The 13,338-nt window shown below is 45.6% G+C and overlaps 1 protein-coding gene across 4 annotated transcripts in view; it reads right to left on the bottom strand.

Annotated features, from left to right (window-relative positions):
- Nucleotides 1-4,413: 4,413 nt before the first annotated feature.
- The window catches only part of CBX5 (chromobox 5), a 36,260-nt gene continuing 27,335 nt past the window's right edge, over nucleotides 4,414-13,338 (bottom strand). For all 4 annotated transcript variants that reach the window (XM_032420448.1, XM_032420451.1, XM_032420449.1 and 1 more), the window contains exon 5: nucleotides 4,414-12,872. In XM_032420448.1, coding sequence (XP_032276339.1) covers nucleotides 12,722-12,872 — 151 coding nt within the window. In that variant the 3' untranslated portion in view covers nucleotides 4,414-12,721. The remainder of the gene's footprint in view (nucleotides 12,873-13,338) is intronic.

Genomic DNA, 13,338 nt, shown 5'->3' with positions numbered 1-13,338 from the left:
TTTATTTGGGAGGAAGGGGGAGCTGTTTGCCCCCTCTCCTGTTGGCGACAGCAACAGCCAGTCAGTTGTGAGGAATCTCTAATGCACATGAGGGCATCCCCTCTGCAGCCACTGAGACACCTGTCCTGCCAGCCCCCAATCTCCCCTCCCCCTACACTTCCTGAGACCACCTGAAGCAGGATTGGGGATTGAGGGAAGAAAACATGAGGATTCCAGGCCCTCCCCCACCATGCCAGGGTAGAAATTGAAGCCATTCAGGGTGCTGTGGAGGGCCTCCTTAAGTAATCAAAAATATATTTTAGATTTTCAGGGCACTCATCCAGTTGAGAGCAAAGACTATTCTAACTCAGAACACATGAGGGTAAATGCTAAGTTGATTCACTGCCCAGAGCTCTTCAGAAGTGAAGCGCCGGCTGTCTGTGTCTGGGTGAAGACATTGTCCGGGCAGCCGAGGCACCTTGGAGGGCCTCACAGGCCCTTCTGTGAGCTTCCACAGTGCTCATCTGGGCTTGGGCACACACACATCCCCTGCACAGCATCTGATTTTTCCAAGCCTCTCATCTCCCAACCTTCCTCATTTCATTCCATTCTCCCAGTTTCTCACAGGGACAACCTTGTACCTCCCTCTCTCTCTTCCATGTCCTCTATCCAAGCAGTGTCGTCCCTAACCACACCAGACCCAGCTCCTTAATCCAAAGTGGAAACCCTCTTCTCCGCTTCAAATGAAAAAAGCAAGGTGGGGATAATACACCCAACCACTGTTCCTCACCTCCCTCTATCAGCAGGCTGGGCCTGCCTTTTAGGGGTGGAGGAGGGAATCAGGGAAATGGTTTCTACCTGCCCCATGATCCCTTAGGTTGATGAATGGAGCAAGAAGACACCCCTCCGCCCAGAGAAGGAAGTTTTAATTCCTATGCTGAAAGGGAGCAACAAATTCAGACAGAAATAAGGATGCAATTGGTTTAGCTGAACAGCAACACCCCAGACTCCAATCACCTCAAGGAGGGTTATAAAATTATCAAAAGTGATAATCTTAAAATTTTTACCAGAGAACTGACTCTGCGTTTGTGGGGATGACAAGGGTCTCTCTCATATACAAAATCATGAAGTACTCAATTAAAAATAGAAGCTCTTTTTCAAGGTTAAGAGTCCCTGTTGTAGACATCATTGCTGAGAGAATCAGGAGGGCTGAGGATGGAGAGATGCTCCAACTCCCCAAGAGGAGAAAGGGGAGGAGGAAAAACACTGTACTTTTCTTTCCCTCTCAATTCCTTCCCGTGAGCCCTCTTATTAGCGGTCTATTCCTAGAAACATGGAAATAAAACAGGGAGAGGAAAAAAAGGGAAAAGGGAACTGAGAATGAACAGGAGAAAAAGGGAGAGGCAGGAAGGGCAGAGAAATGATGGAAAGAGGGAGAATCCTCTGTGTCCTGGTCTCAGAGCAGGATTTTCCCCATCCTCGGCAGCTCTTGTGAGAAACAGGTAGGCCAGCCTTGTCCCGGGCTGGGAGCATCCTGGTGGCTCTGAGCCCTCTACCTTCCAGCTCCTTGTGCAAATAAGCCTGGAACGGGGAGGCAGGAACTAGAGGAGGGGGGTACTAGATGAGGGGGGTGCGTGACAGGACAAAGGGGCAGAGTCAGGCCCCGGTCTCTGGGAGTTAAAACATAAGGCAGCAGAGGGTTCCAGTGGGGGCAGGGGAATTGGGGAACAGGCAGCAGGGAGGTGCTGCATGGTGTTGGAAATAGCAGGAAGGTATGGTCCATCTTGTGCATAACGCAGCGCAGGCAAGGGCTTCAGTTCACCTGCCCTCCTCCCCCGCACTGCAGATCTCACCTGCTCCCACTCCCACCCTTGCTGCAGACATAGAAGCAGGATTTCCTCGCTGCAGCCTGCAGCAGCTGGGGCCCATCCCTCAGCTCACTGCCAGCTTCCTTCCCAGAAGACAACAGTAGCAGGAAGGGGGAAGAAAGGAAGGGGTGCAGTGATAACCCCAAACCTTTTCATCTCAGCAGCCCCCAGATTTATCAGCCAGCGCAATTCTCAGCCTCTCTTCCTCGCTCCCTGGCTCATAACCAAATGATCACACAAGGCTTTGCTGAGAAAAGGCATGAGGCATCGCCTCTCCCCATCTGGGAGGAAGCATCACATTATACACAGAAAGAGATGCACCTGTTTCCAGAGGTGGCATGGGGTAGAAAGAGCTCGTAAAGAGTCCCAGATTGTTGCAAGAAAGATAATAATTTGATGGGGTTGAAATTAAATGTCCAAATTGAGGCTGCTTATGAAATTTAAAGGGGGTGGAGAGAACATGGGGTGGAGAGACCAGGAATGAGAAGAAAAAAGACAAAGAAAGAGAAAAACACACACAATACAGTAGACAAAGGGGAGAAACCATAAAAAATACAAATAAAGACAGAAGCTGAGAGAGGAGGGAGCTGGCACCTGGAAAGCAAGATGTTACAGCTGCAGAGGGGGTGGGGGAAGCAGGAGAGCAGAGGCAGGGGAGGAAACAAAGGCGAGGAGCCACAGAGCCCAGGACCAGACCCTTCCCCTCACGTGCTTTCAGCCTGTCCCAGACTTCAAGCAGGAGGGTTTTGAGTGAAAGGGTTCGTGAGATTTCTCAGTCGTTACCTCCCCCATCCCTGCTGGAGTTAAGAGCCCCCCAGGGCCCGTGTGGCACGCTCCCAGCTTTCGCCTTGCTTGCCTCCACGCCCCTCCGCAGGTCGCCCCTCCGCAGGTCACCCTCAAGGCTCGGGGAGCAGCTTGGCGTGTCCACAGGCTGTAACGGGCTTCCCTCTGCACGTACTCATGGGCTGTAGCCCTCAACACCAGGGCTCCCGCTTCCTTCCAAGGGTGGAGGCTGCCTGGGGGGCCGCTTCCTCTAACAGAGCGCGTGTACCCAGCAGCCCACCTAAGCACAGACCCCTGCACTCGGTCCTCCATTTTCCCCAGGCTGTCAGCGCTGCATTGATCTCACTAGCTCTGCAGCCCTTTAGTGGAGACAAAAGGGGAGACAAAACAGCCCGGCTCCTGACTTGTCCAGCACACTGAGAGGCAACATTCCTGGGAGAAGAGTTATGAGCAATGATGAGCTCATCTGAATGAGTGCCATGCAGGCGTACCCCCTGACACACTGGAGGGAAACAAAAACCAAGACACAGTTGTCTAGTAGGAGTGGGAGTGCGGGTGTCAAAACCCCAGAGCTGCGCCTTGTGCAGGCCCTAGGCAGAGACAAAGTGGCATGAGGGTGAGAGAACTAGGAAAGGGAAGGGAAGGGGACAAGCAGTCCCAGGCTTCAGAGGTGGGAAATAAATAATGTCCAGAAGGGGCTGGCTCTGAAGTGGACCAAATGGCTCTCCTGTCCCATGTTTATGGGGTCACGGACCATTAAACCAGCCAACCTACAGATGTCTTCATAAGACTTTACGAGATTAGACTGGGGAGACCCTATAACTCAGCAGCAAGAAGAGAAAACAAGAGGGGAGAATTGCAGATAAGAGATGTGGGAAAGAGGGCTCAGCCTTCAGTGGTGTTCTATCTCAGTGGGAGGAGGTCTGGGTTCTGGGACCCCTCTGCCTTCCTCATTGCTCTTCTGTTTCTGTCTGTGTCCATTAGATTCAAAACTGCACCAGGCTTTTATTAATTAATAAATTATTTACATATTTTCCTCTTAAGCCAACTTCCAATTGCTCCCCCCGCCCACCCCACACAGACACACCATGTTCCTGACCCACAATCAACAGGTCGTCAGAGAAATAGTTTCTTTGGTATTTGTGAAGCAAATCAGAAGAGATAATAAAATAGCTGTATTTGCAAGCTCACATATACTGGGATTTTCAAGCCTGACTTAGATTGTCAATGCGGTTTTCCACAAATTCTAATAACCAGGAGCTGACTCTTCTGAAGTCCCTGGGTTGCTGAAGGCTAATATTTATTCTCTGAGCCACTGGCAGCAGAGATGAGTGCAGAGACCAGGAAGGCACAGTCTGAACAGGTTAAGGGAATAGAGTAGGAATGGGATACACGGTCTCTTATTCCCTCAGGCTTGCGCCACCCTGTGGCAAGTCAGAGACCAGCAACTGTTAGAAGAAAGCCCTTGTTGGGGCGCCAGGGTGGCTGTCGTTAAGTATCTGCCTTCAGCTCAGGTGATGATCCGGGGGTCCTGGGATCGAGCCCCGCATCGGGCTCCCTGCTCAGCGGGAGGCCTGCTTCTTCCTCGCCCACTCCCCCTGCTTGTGTTCCCTCTCTCACTTTGTCTCTCTGTCAAATAAATAAAATCTTTACAAAAAAAAAAAAAGAAGAAAGCCCTTGTTCTGGAAGTCTCGCTGCTCTTTTAGAAAGGCATGTGTGACAACTGGCTGACATTCCAGGGACCAAATTAAGGAAGGGTGTCAGACCCAGATCTTCAAACCACCACTCAGGATCCGTATTTGAAAAGCAACCATTTATTAGAACCAATACAAGAGTATGAAAAGAGGGAAAAGAGGAGGGTGGAAGAGGGGGAGAGAATGAGGTCTGCATCAATGTCAGTTGTGGAAACACATAAATTGCCTACTTTTAAACATTTACATTTAAAAGGCGAACATATATATATATCACTTATCCTAAAAAAATAAAAAAAATGAAAAGCCGACATGTTTGGCTGAACTAAAACCGAGGAACACAACCAAAACTCCCCCACAAACCAAAAAGGTCCATAGAGAATTCAATTTCCCATTTTTCCACTTAGAAATCTGGCTACCAAGCATGATGTGTTTTGCTACTCAGGATGGGACAGAGTGCGGAAAGAAGCCCAGCCTCTCAGAGTCTCTCACATCCCATCCTGTGGGAAAGGGTGGCAAGGCTGCTGGGCCATGGGTATATCAACTCCTGGCTACTTGGCAGGAGGTCAGACTGTGCTCTCTCCATCCTCCAGAACTCCACAGAACTACCAGGTGCCACCAGAGCTGGGGGAACAGAGCAAGTCCACAAAGCACGGAGAACCGGGAATGTGACCGCAGCAAGGGGCCAGGACCTTGTGCTTTTCCATGGGTTACACGTCTAGGGCCAAGGAGAGGGAAAGGAGAAAGAGCCCTGTTGGGAAGAGGAGCTGGCTGAGCCCACATCTGGGCAAATAGAAATAGTGTCCAAACTTTTCCCAAACCGGAGGAAAAACAGGTCAAAGTCAAGTTCAGACTGTGGACACTGAGAAAAAGATGACAAATGAGTACAGTTAAGTTGGATGAAGCTTTAAGAGTGTTAAACATATCTCTAGAAAAAAATTTCCCAAAGTGGCTCTTTTCTGGTAGGGGATGGAGAAAGTGGTTATGTTTATTGAACCAACTGATTCTTATAAGGGGGAAACAAAGGGTGCAGTGACTCAGTTCGGGGTGGGGGGGAAACTCGATAAAACCAACGATATCAATTAAGCCCACTGTGTTCACTTCGCTCCTGAGACAGCTGAAGTCTGTTCCAATCCCATGGGGAATGGGGCCTTAATTCCCAACCCGCAGAGAGAAAACAAGCAGTAGCATCCCTGCCTCACAGTTCCCTAATCCAATGCTCTTGGGTCTGAAACAGCCTCTCTTTGTGGATGCAAGATATAGAAAATACTAAGTGCCTTCCCCCAGAACATCCTATGTCTGGACTATTAAGACTCCAACATTCACAAAAACACTGTCAACACCTGAACTAGCAGCTTTGATGAGGGGTGGGGGGCAGAGAACTTGCCGAGGTCACTAGTAGTTCCAAACCTTGGGACAGCTCAGTGAGGACTAAAGCCTAGGTCAGGTCTAGACTTTAGACTTCGGCTCAAGGCATCCTCCATCGAGGACCCTAAAGTATTCTACCAACTTTGATTTACAATGCCTCACAACACCCCTGTGAGGTAGGTCAGTATCATTAACCCCATTTGACAGATGGGGAACTGAGGCATTGAAAGGAGTGACTTGCCCAAGGTCAGCCATTATGAATCAGTTGAGGAGGTTGGCACACATAGTCAGCATCCACTCAATTCTTGTTTCACCCCCTAGGGCATCTTACTTCTTAGAGTGCATGTGCGAGCAAAAGGAAGTCAGCAGGTACACTTCACTCTGCAAACTAGATGAACTCAACCAACCCACAAGTATTAACAGAGGGCCTATTATTTATCTGGCATAATGTGAGGAACCTTGGAGACACAGACTGCTTCTGAAAATCATGTGTTAATTGATGTTTTGCAAATAAAATTACATTTTAAGCATTCAGGGCATGAATTCTTTTGTAAAGAAATACTCACTTCACCATTAAGAGGTGAGGGAGTAAGTTACACTGATTTTCCGAAGTTCTATACTGAGTAACCCCTATTCCTAAATCCTAAAATCCAAGAACAAGACCTCATTCAGGCAAGAACCTTGTCCCCAGCGGTGGTCTTGGTAGTGCTCTGAGCTGCAAGGTCAGGGGAGGGGCGCAAGGCTAGCAACAGCAGTGGCCGCAGCACTCTCTCCAGGCTAAGCCAGGCAGCGGGATCTGGCCACCAGATGCCCTCCTGCTGCCGCCTGTCCCTCTCCTCAATGCCCACAAGGCAGCATCTTTCCAACCTTTCTGCGCCAGCCCAACTCCAGGAGTTGGCAGGATCTTCATAAATGGCTCTCGAGATTAAGGATATAAATGGTGACCCCTAGTCTTCCATTCAGAGAGAGGGGATGAAGCGTTCCCTAGAACTAGTTGTAAGACTCTTGTAATATTCTTTAATATCCCAACAGGGGCATAACTCTTGGACGAAAGAGTAAAAGAAAAAACACCTTCTCCCCCCCCCCCACCCCCCGAACTTACAACTGGATTCTGGCAGTAATCATTATGATCCTTATCCTAAAACTAGGGGAAAAAATACTAAATCCACAGTTAGCCCTAGCTTAGAATTAAATCCTAAAGCTACTGGAAACTGCAAAACACTGACTTGAGCTTTAAAAGCTCTGTGACACAATTAAATTCTTATCTTCTCGGGTCTCCTTGAAGAATCTCCAGGCAGGAAGCCCCTCTTTTCCTCTGTACCCCCTTGAAATAGCCAGAGCAGCAGGACTCTACATACATCTGAAGCTCAAAGAATGATTTGCCAACACACACAGTATAATGTCCACCAGGGATACTCTCATTCCAGGCAGGACCAACCATCCCAAGACCTAAATATTAACCTTTTTTCATTGATTGCTGGTCACACTGGAAAAGTCCAGGTGATGATAATGTTCAAGACATTAAAATGACAATGACAGTTCAGGTTCAGTCTGTTTGGAATTCCTCAGAAAGTGTGATGAACTGGCCACTGGCACCTAGATCAACTGTGAGGGTCACACCTGCCAATGCCAGGGGACCTCTCTCTCTCTCTCACACACACACACACACACACAAACAGAATGGCAAGATAAAAAGTTCATTGCATTCAATTTAGCCTAATTTCTTGATAATAGTTTCCTATTAGATTTTCCGATTAATACTGATGGCTCTTACCTAGGCTGTGATAATTAGGTTTTGATCTATTGTGACATTAATGATCACAATCAGTTGACTTTGAAATTGTCTTAATTAATGGCTCTTCCCTCCTCAGCTGCCTCCAGGGCAGGTTCTGTCCCCTCCCCCCACCACCTTGTTTTAACTCTTTCTTACTGATCCCAGAGACAAACAGCCTTGAAGGATCACTTTCTTCCCAAAAGCCAAGATTTTAAACTATTTTAAAATATTTCTCTGACAGAAGAACAATATGAGATGATGAAATGAGGATCAGGATGAAAAGGCAAGAGAACATGCTGTCAAGGCATAGAAAAAATTCCATGTCAGAAAACAACCAAAGTCAAGCATGATGTTAGAGTGGCAAGGACAAGCTGAAGTAACTCTAAAAAGATGAGGTAGTTTAAAATTCAAGAAATCCAGCGCAAGCACAAAGAAATTAGAATTGTTTTTATGAAGCTATCCAAAGAACCTTCACATTTTAATTATCCAGAACAGTTACTCTTCATTCCTGGGAATTCTCACTTCCAAAGTTAGTCAACTCTCAATGATCCAGACAGAGAAAAGCATCTTTTTCTTATGATTACACAGTTCAGAATTAAGAAACTTCTTCAAGTCAGACTGCTTCTCAGCAGGGCTAGGCCTCACTCTAGACTTCCCTAGATTGATTAAATCTGAAATGCCAGGGTATGTGCACTTCCCGGAGAGGTTTCCACATAATTGACACACGTCTGCTTAGAAATCACCACCTTGCAGTGTTGAATAAAACTACACTGCACACAGTAGATGCTCATGTGTTAAGAGATGTGCCCCTAAGCCTTTAGCAAATCCCTTGTCATTGAAAAGTATGTCCTTGTTTTAGGCTTAAAACCAACCTCAAGTTAATTCTTCCAAAAGGGATGAGAAACAAAAACGTGTGAGCAACTCTGATAAAATGTCCATGAGGAATAAATGTTACAGAACCCACAATAATGTAACACCACAGAACTGGATCTGCAACACAGATAATACTTTCCACAGGCAAGAATTAACCAGACCATTAAATACTTTGGCAAAGAGCCCATAACAGGGATCAAAATGCGGGACTCTCAATGCCCACTCACCTGTTATTTTCTCTCTCAGCAACAGCACTGCTAACCAACCTTTAGTTATCCTTATTTTCTGGAATAAAACAAGCCCTTGTTATAGTCCATCTATGGCCAGTTACCTCAGTTCATCCAAGGTCCAGGTCTATCCCCCTATGAACTGTCACCCTCCTACTGTCCCCAAATAAAAAATGTGTACCCATTTGTAGCATTTATTTCACTGAACTATTAACAGTCAGTTCATCCCACATCAGTATGAAAGTTCTTTGTGGTCAGGGGCTGTATCTTCTTGAACTCTGTACCCCCAAGGCCAAAAAAATGCTTGTGGAATAAAATGAATGTTGATGCACACTAGGTGGCCAGAATATGGACAGCTCAATACAAATCCACACACTATTAACTGGGTGGGGCACTGAATTCTGAGCACATCACATACTCCTGGGTGCAAGGCTGGTAACATCTCTGTTTTTGAGAATGTAACTTTTATGATTAGCCATAAAGCCAGCCTGAAACTAGAATATACTGGATTCAAACCATTCCTCTCTCCACCTTGCCACAGGTATGCCTGCTTGGCAGTCTGATTACAAAGGTACAGACCTCCACACTACAATTTTTAATCTAAAAACCTAAACCAAAAGGATGGAATCATGGATGCAAAATGAGCTTTCCCTTTGATCTCATTTGTGAGGAACAACCTCCACATTTCAAATCTAATGACCTAACCCTACCTGGTGTTCTCATGTCATTGGAAAGCAATATTTTAGGCCCTTGAATTCAAACCCTAAGGGCAAAGACAATTGCTCTCTAGCCCAGACACAAGATAGGTCCCTCTGACCCCTCACTGCACCTGAGGTGAGTTGGACTAAACACAGATCCAACAAAATTGCAGGAAAATCCCAAGTACCTTCCAAAAAGCCCTAGGATCTGACCTGAAGAGAAGGAAAATGGACTGCAGGGTAGCTACAGAACAGGAATGAAGAGAGTTAAGAATAACCTAACTGCCCAAGCTATGGAACAGGACTAACCTTTCATCACCAACAAAGAGCAGTACACAGATATGGCTGGGGGACAGTCAAGGACCACCTAGACTTGATTAAGGAACACCACAGGCTCAAATGCTCCCTTGGGCAGACAAAAACTGGACTGCGGGAGGAAAAATGATATGGTTCTCTCCAGGTTAAAAATGGGTGCTTCCATCAGGGCTGATGTTCTTAACAGCTAATCCTAACATGAGGGCACTGTCCCAGTGCAGGGCCCAGAAAAGCAGCTACACTGACCTACTAGTAAACTCTGCTGGGCAAGGCTCTGCTACCTTCTATGGAAAGGGAGATCCTTGAATGCTGATTACTAGAAGAAATTCAGCATTAGAAAGAGGTTTTGAAAGAAGACTAAGTAAATACAGGAAAAATATGCTTCGAGCACCAGAGACCTAGATGTTTAGGAGTGCTTAGCCCGTGGCTACTAACTCTTCTGAGGAGAAAGCCCCATGAAGACAGGTCTCCATTTGAGGTCACAATTCTGCAAGGGCCAGGATAGCTGTTCAGAACTAACAAAGCCAGAGACACAAGGCAGGCATCTGGTTTCCCTTCTGCTGAGGGCTGAAGCCAGAACCGGCCTCTGACTGCCTACATTCCAACCGAAGCAGCTGTGGGTAGGCAGGGAGAAAACAACTGTTCTGGCAGCAGTCAGTACAAGACCATGATTCAATAAACTGTGAACAGAAAAGATGGAGTGAAGAATAAGGTATGAAAGAGCTGATGAGTAGTAGATGGTACTTCCTTTGCTAAAAGAAAATCAGATTTTGATGAATGTCTTAAGCATCACCTATAACCACAGCAAACACGTGCCCCAGCTTTCTCAGGACCAATCTCAGCAGCAACTAACTCTGTTGTGTTCTTTGTCCATGTTGATTTTGGTCTGAAAAACAGTCACTATAGTTTACATGCCCACTGCTCCTGGGAGACACACACGGGCTCCATGGATAAGCTGTCATTTTCTCCACCTGCAAATCAACAGGCCCAGCTCACCACCTCAGGGGCTCTGGCCTACTTTTGTCTTATTCTTGTCTACCCTAATTATATCCTTGGCTACTTTGATGACAAATCTGCTTCCTGACCATCCGTTCTTTCTTTCAGATGCCCATCAAATTAAGTACTAACCGTCAATTATCTACCACTTGATCTAGGCCTTGAATTCTTTCAGAGTAAAGAAAGATGGAGATTAAAAACTCCTACCCACTTGAGGTACGGGTTAGGAGTTCTCACCCAATCACATTACCATTCAGAAGGATTTTCCTGGATGACTTAAACCAAGAGCTTCATTGTTCCAGTCTGTCATGTCACTGCAGCAACAGCTGTCTTCTCAACTGTGCAGTATAATTTTTGACATAATTTATACAAGCACACAGAATTCAATCAGCAGCTGAGCAGGAAAGCAATGGTAACAAATGCTATGAATGGGTATATGATTTGCATATTATTCAGCTCATCTGTGGACTGCAGCAATCTATCCATTCCCCTGATTACTCTGAAAAATCTAGAAATGGCTGACTGCTCCTGGCCAGAAAGCTGTATGTCTTAAAAATCAAAAGCAACAACAAAAACAACCTCAATGGCTGGTGAACTCTAGAGTTAAGGCTATTTCAAGCATTTATTCTTAATTCCTCAGCTTTGGACTGGGACACGGATGCTCATAACCCTGCTATTTCCTTACTTTTAGTCTTGATTCTCTAGTCACCCCCCCCACCCCACCCAACTAAAAGAAAATGGCTAAAGAGAAGTAGGGCATTTCTTGGGGGGACAAGGATGGAAGGATAAGATCAGATAATCATCTCTCAATATAATGGCAAAGCACGAGGAAGCAAAAAAGGAAATATTCTGAATAGGGACAGAAGGTTGTGTCAACATGCTAATGCTAGGGCCTGTCACTCTGAGGTGATAGTCTTCCACAGAAACCTATTTTTAAAAATAAAATACAATGAAGAGTTTGAGGGTGGAAAAGGGGAAGAGTAGTAATACCTTGGGGACTCTTGGTGGCAAATCCAGGAGTCAACAAAGCAGGAAATTTATGACTATAAACGCTATGAATATTTAAAATTGATACTGTGGCCAATGGCTCCCCTCCAAGAATTCCCCACTGAAAATAATGGCATGGAAGGGAAACTTGGGTCCACTGAGAAGTGAGGGTCAGGTCTGAAGCCTCTTTGGTACCAGGAATGCTTTGGGAGGCCACAAAAGCTGGCAGGGCTGGAGGGTGCCTAGCACCTTGGCACAAGCAAGCACCAGGCAGTCACTCACACCTACATAAATATACAGTCCAAATGTGAGGGATGGAAGGAAAAAATACATATATACCATAGGTGATCATAAAGACAACTGTATCCTACCCCATCACCCTCCTGTACGAATAGCTAAAAATCTCCACAGTTCATAATCTTGTCATTTTACGACAGACTTACACCACCTTGCAGAAGCAGAATCAGGGATTGCTAAGAAACAAGGCCAAAAGTCCTGGGGCTAAGAGTGCCTTGACAAATCTGAGTGTAACATTTCAAGTCCTCCAAGGAATGGAGCTATTCTGGGAGGATAAGTGGGGATGAACAATAGAGGGTGGCCCAGAAGACCACACCAGGAACCCTGTATTCTACTGGGTAGAGCTGAATGAGGTTGGGAAAGCCCCAACAGGTAGGCAGTTGCTATTGGCTTTTTAAAAAGACGGGAACATCTTTTCTATCCCAACATCTCAAAACAAAAGCTAGCTGGTCATCAACATGTTCTAAGAACCAAAGCAAGAAACCAAAATTCATCATCATTATAACAAAATCCCCCAATCTAAAAAGCAACCAACCCTGATAAGATCAAGACTCTAAGGTGATTAAAAAGTTAAAACTCATCTTGAGGTCACAGGGGAGCAGAAGGAAGAGATCAGGGCAAAGGAAAAAACTGTGGGAATTACACAGTATGTAAATGCCTGGTCTTCACAGAGAGACACTTATCATGAATCAGACCATCAGTTATGTTACAAGAGAACCAATACCAACATTTCTCCTGTGGAGCACAGTGATAAGCACATTTTTTATGGATGTGTTTAGGATAGAAGGGGGTGGGCAGAAGGGAGAGGAGGCAGGGAGGTGAATGTATTATATACAAAGAGAAATGACAGAGACCACCCCCTCCTTTAGCTCTTTGCTGTTTCTTTCTCTTTGTTTTCCGCATCTTCAGGATATGCGTGCCACGTCAGTCTCTCTTCATAAAATGCTATCACAATCTGTGGACATTTTACATTAGCTTCTTTTGCAAGAACCAGGTCTGCTTCATCTGTGTCTTTCCTGGAGAGAGAGAATATGAGACTTAGAAGGAGAGGAAGTGAGAGTGAGAAAGAATCTATCTAAACCAAGGTTTATATTGTTATATGGATTTAACTGACTTGATTTCTTCTCCATCTTGATTTGAAGGTGAGAAGGACCCTAACAGCTCAGTATTTTCAAGGAGAAATTCAAGTAAATAAATTATCAGTGAGTATCATTTAACTACTACATCAGACAGAAGCAGAAATCTTCAGCTAGAACTTAGATGAAAACACAGCAGGCTTAATCAAAAGGCTGAAAATGAAGTTATATAAATTTTGCTCCTATAATTTTGATTTCTATGTATTGAGTGAACACAATCAAACCTACAATCAGTCCTATTGATTATGCACAGAATGATCAATCCAGCTTCTGGATCATCTGAGTGAAAGGGTCTTAACCTTCCTCATCTTGTGGCCTTTTAAACACTGATTATCCTTTTGGTGAA

Source organism: Phoca vitulina, unplaced genomic scaffold, assembly GCF_004348235.1.
Source record: "Phoca vitulina isolate PV1807 unplaced genomic scaffold, GSC_HSeal_1.0 scaffold23, whole genome shotgun sequence".
NCBI lineage: Eukaryota > Metazoa > Chordata > Mammalia > Carnivora > Phocidae > Phoca > Phoca vitulina.
The sequence above is the reverse complement of the archived record's forward strand: the minus strand, read 5'-3'. Positions and strand labels throughout refer to the sequence as shown.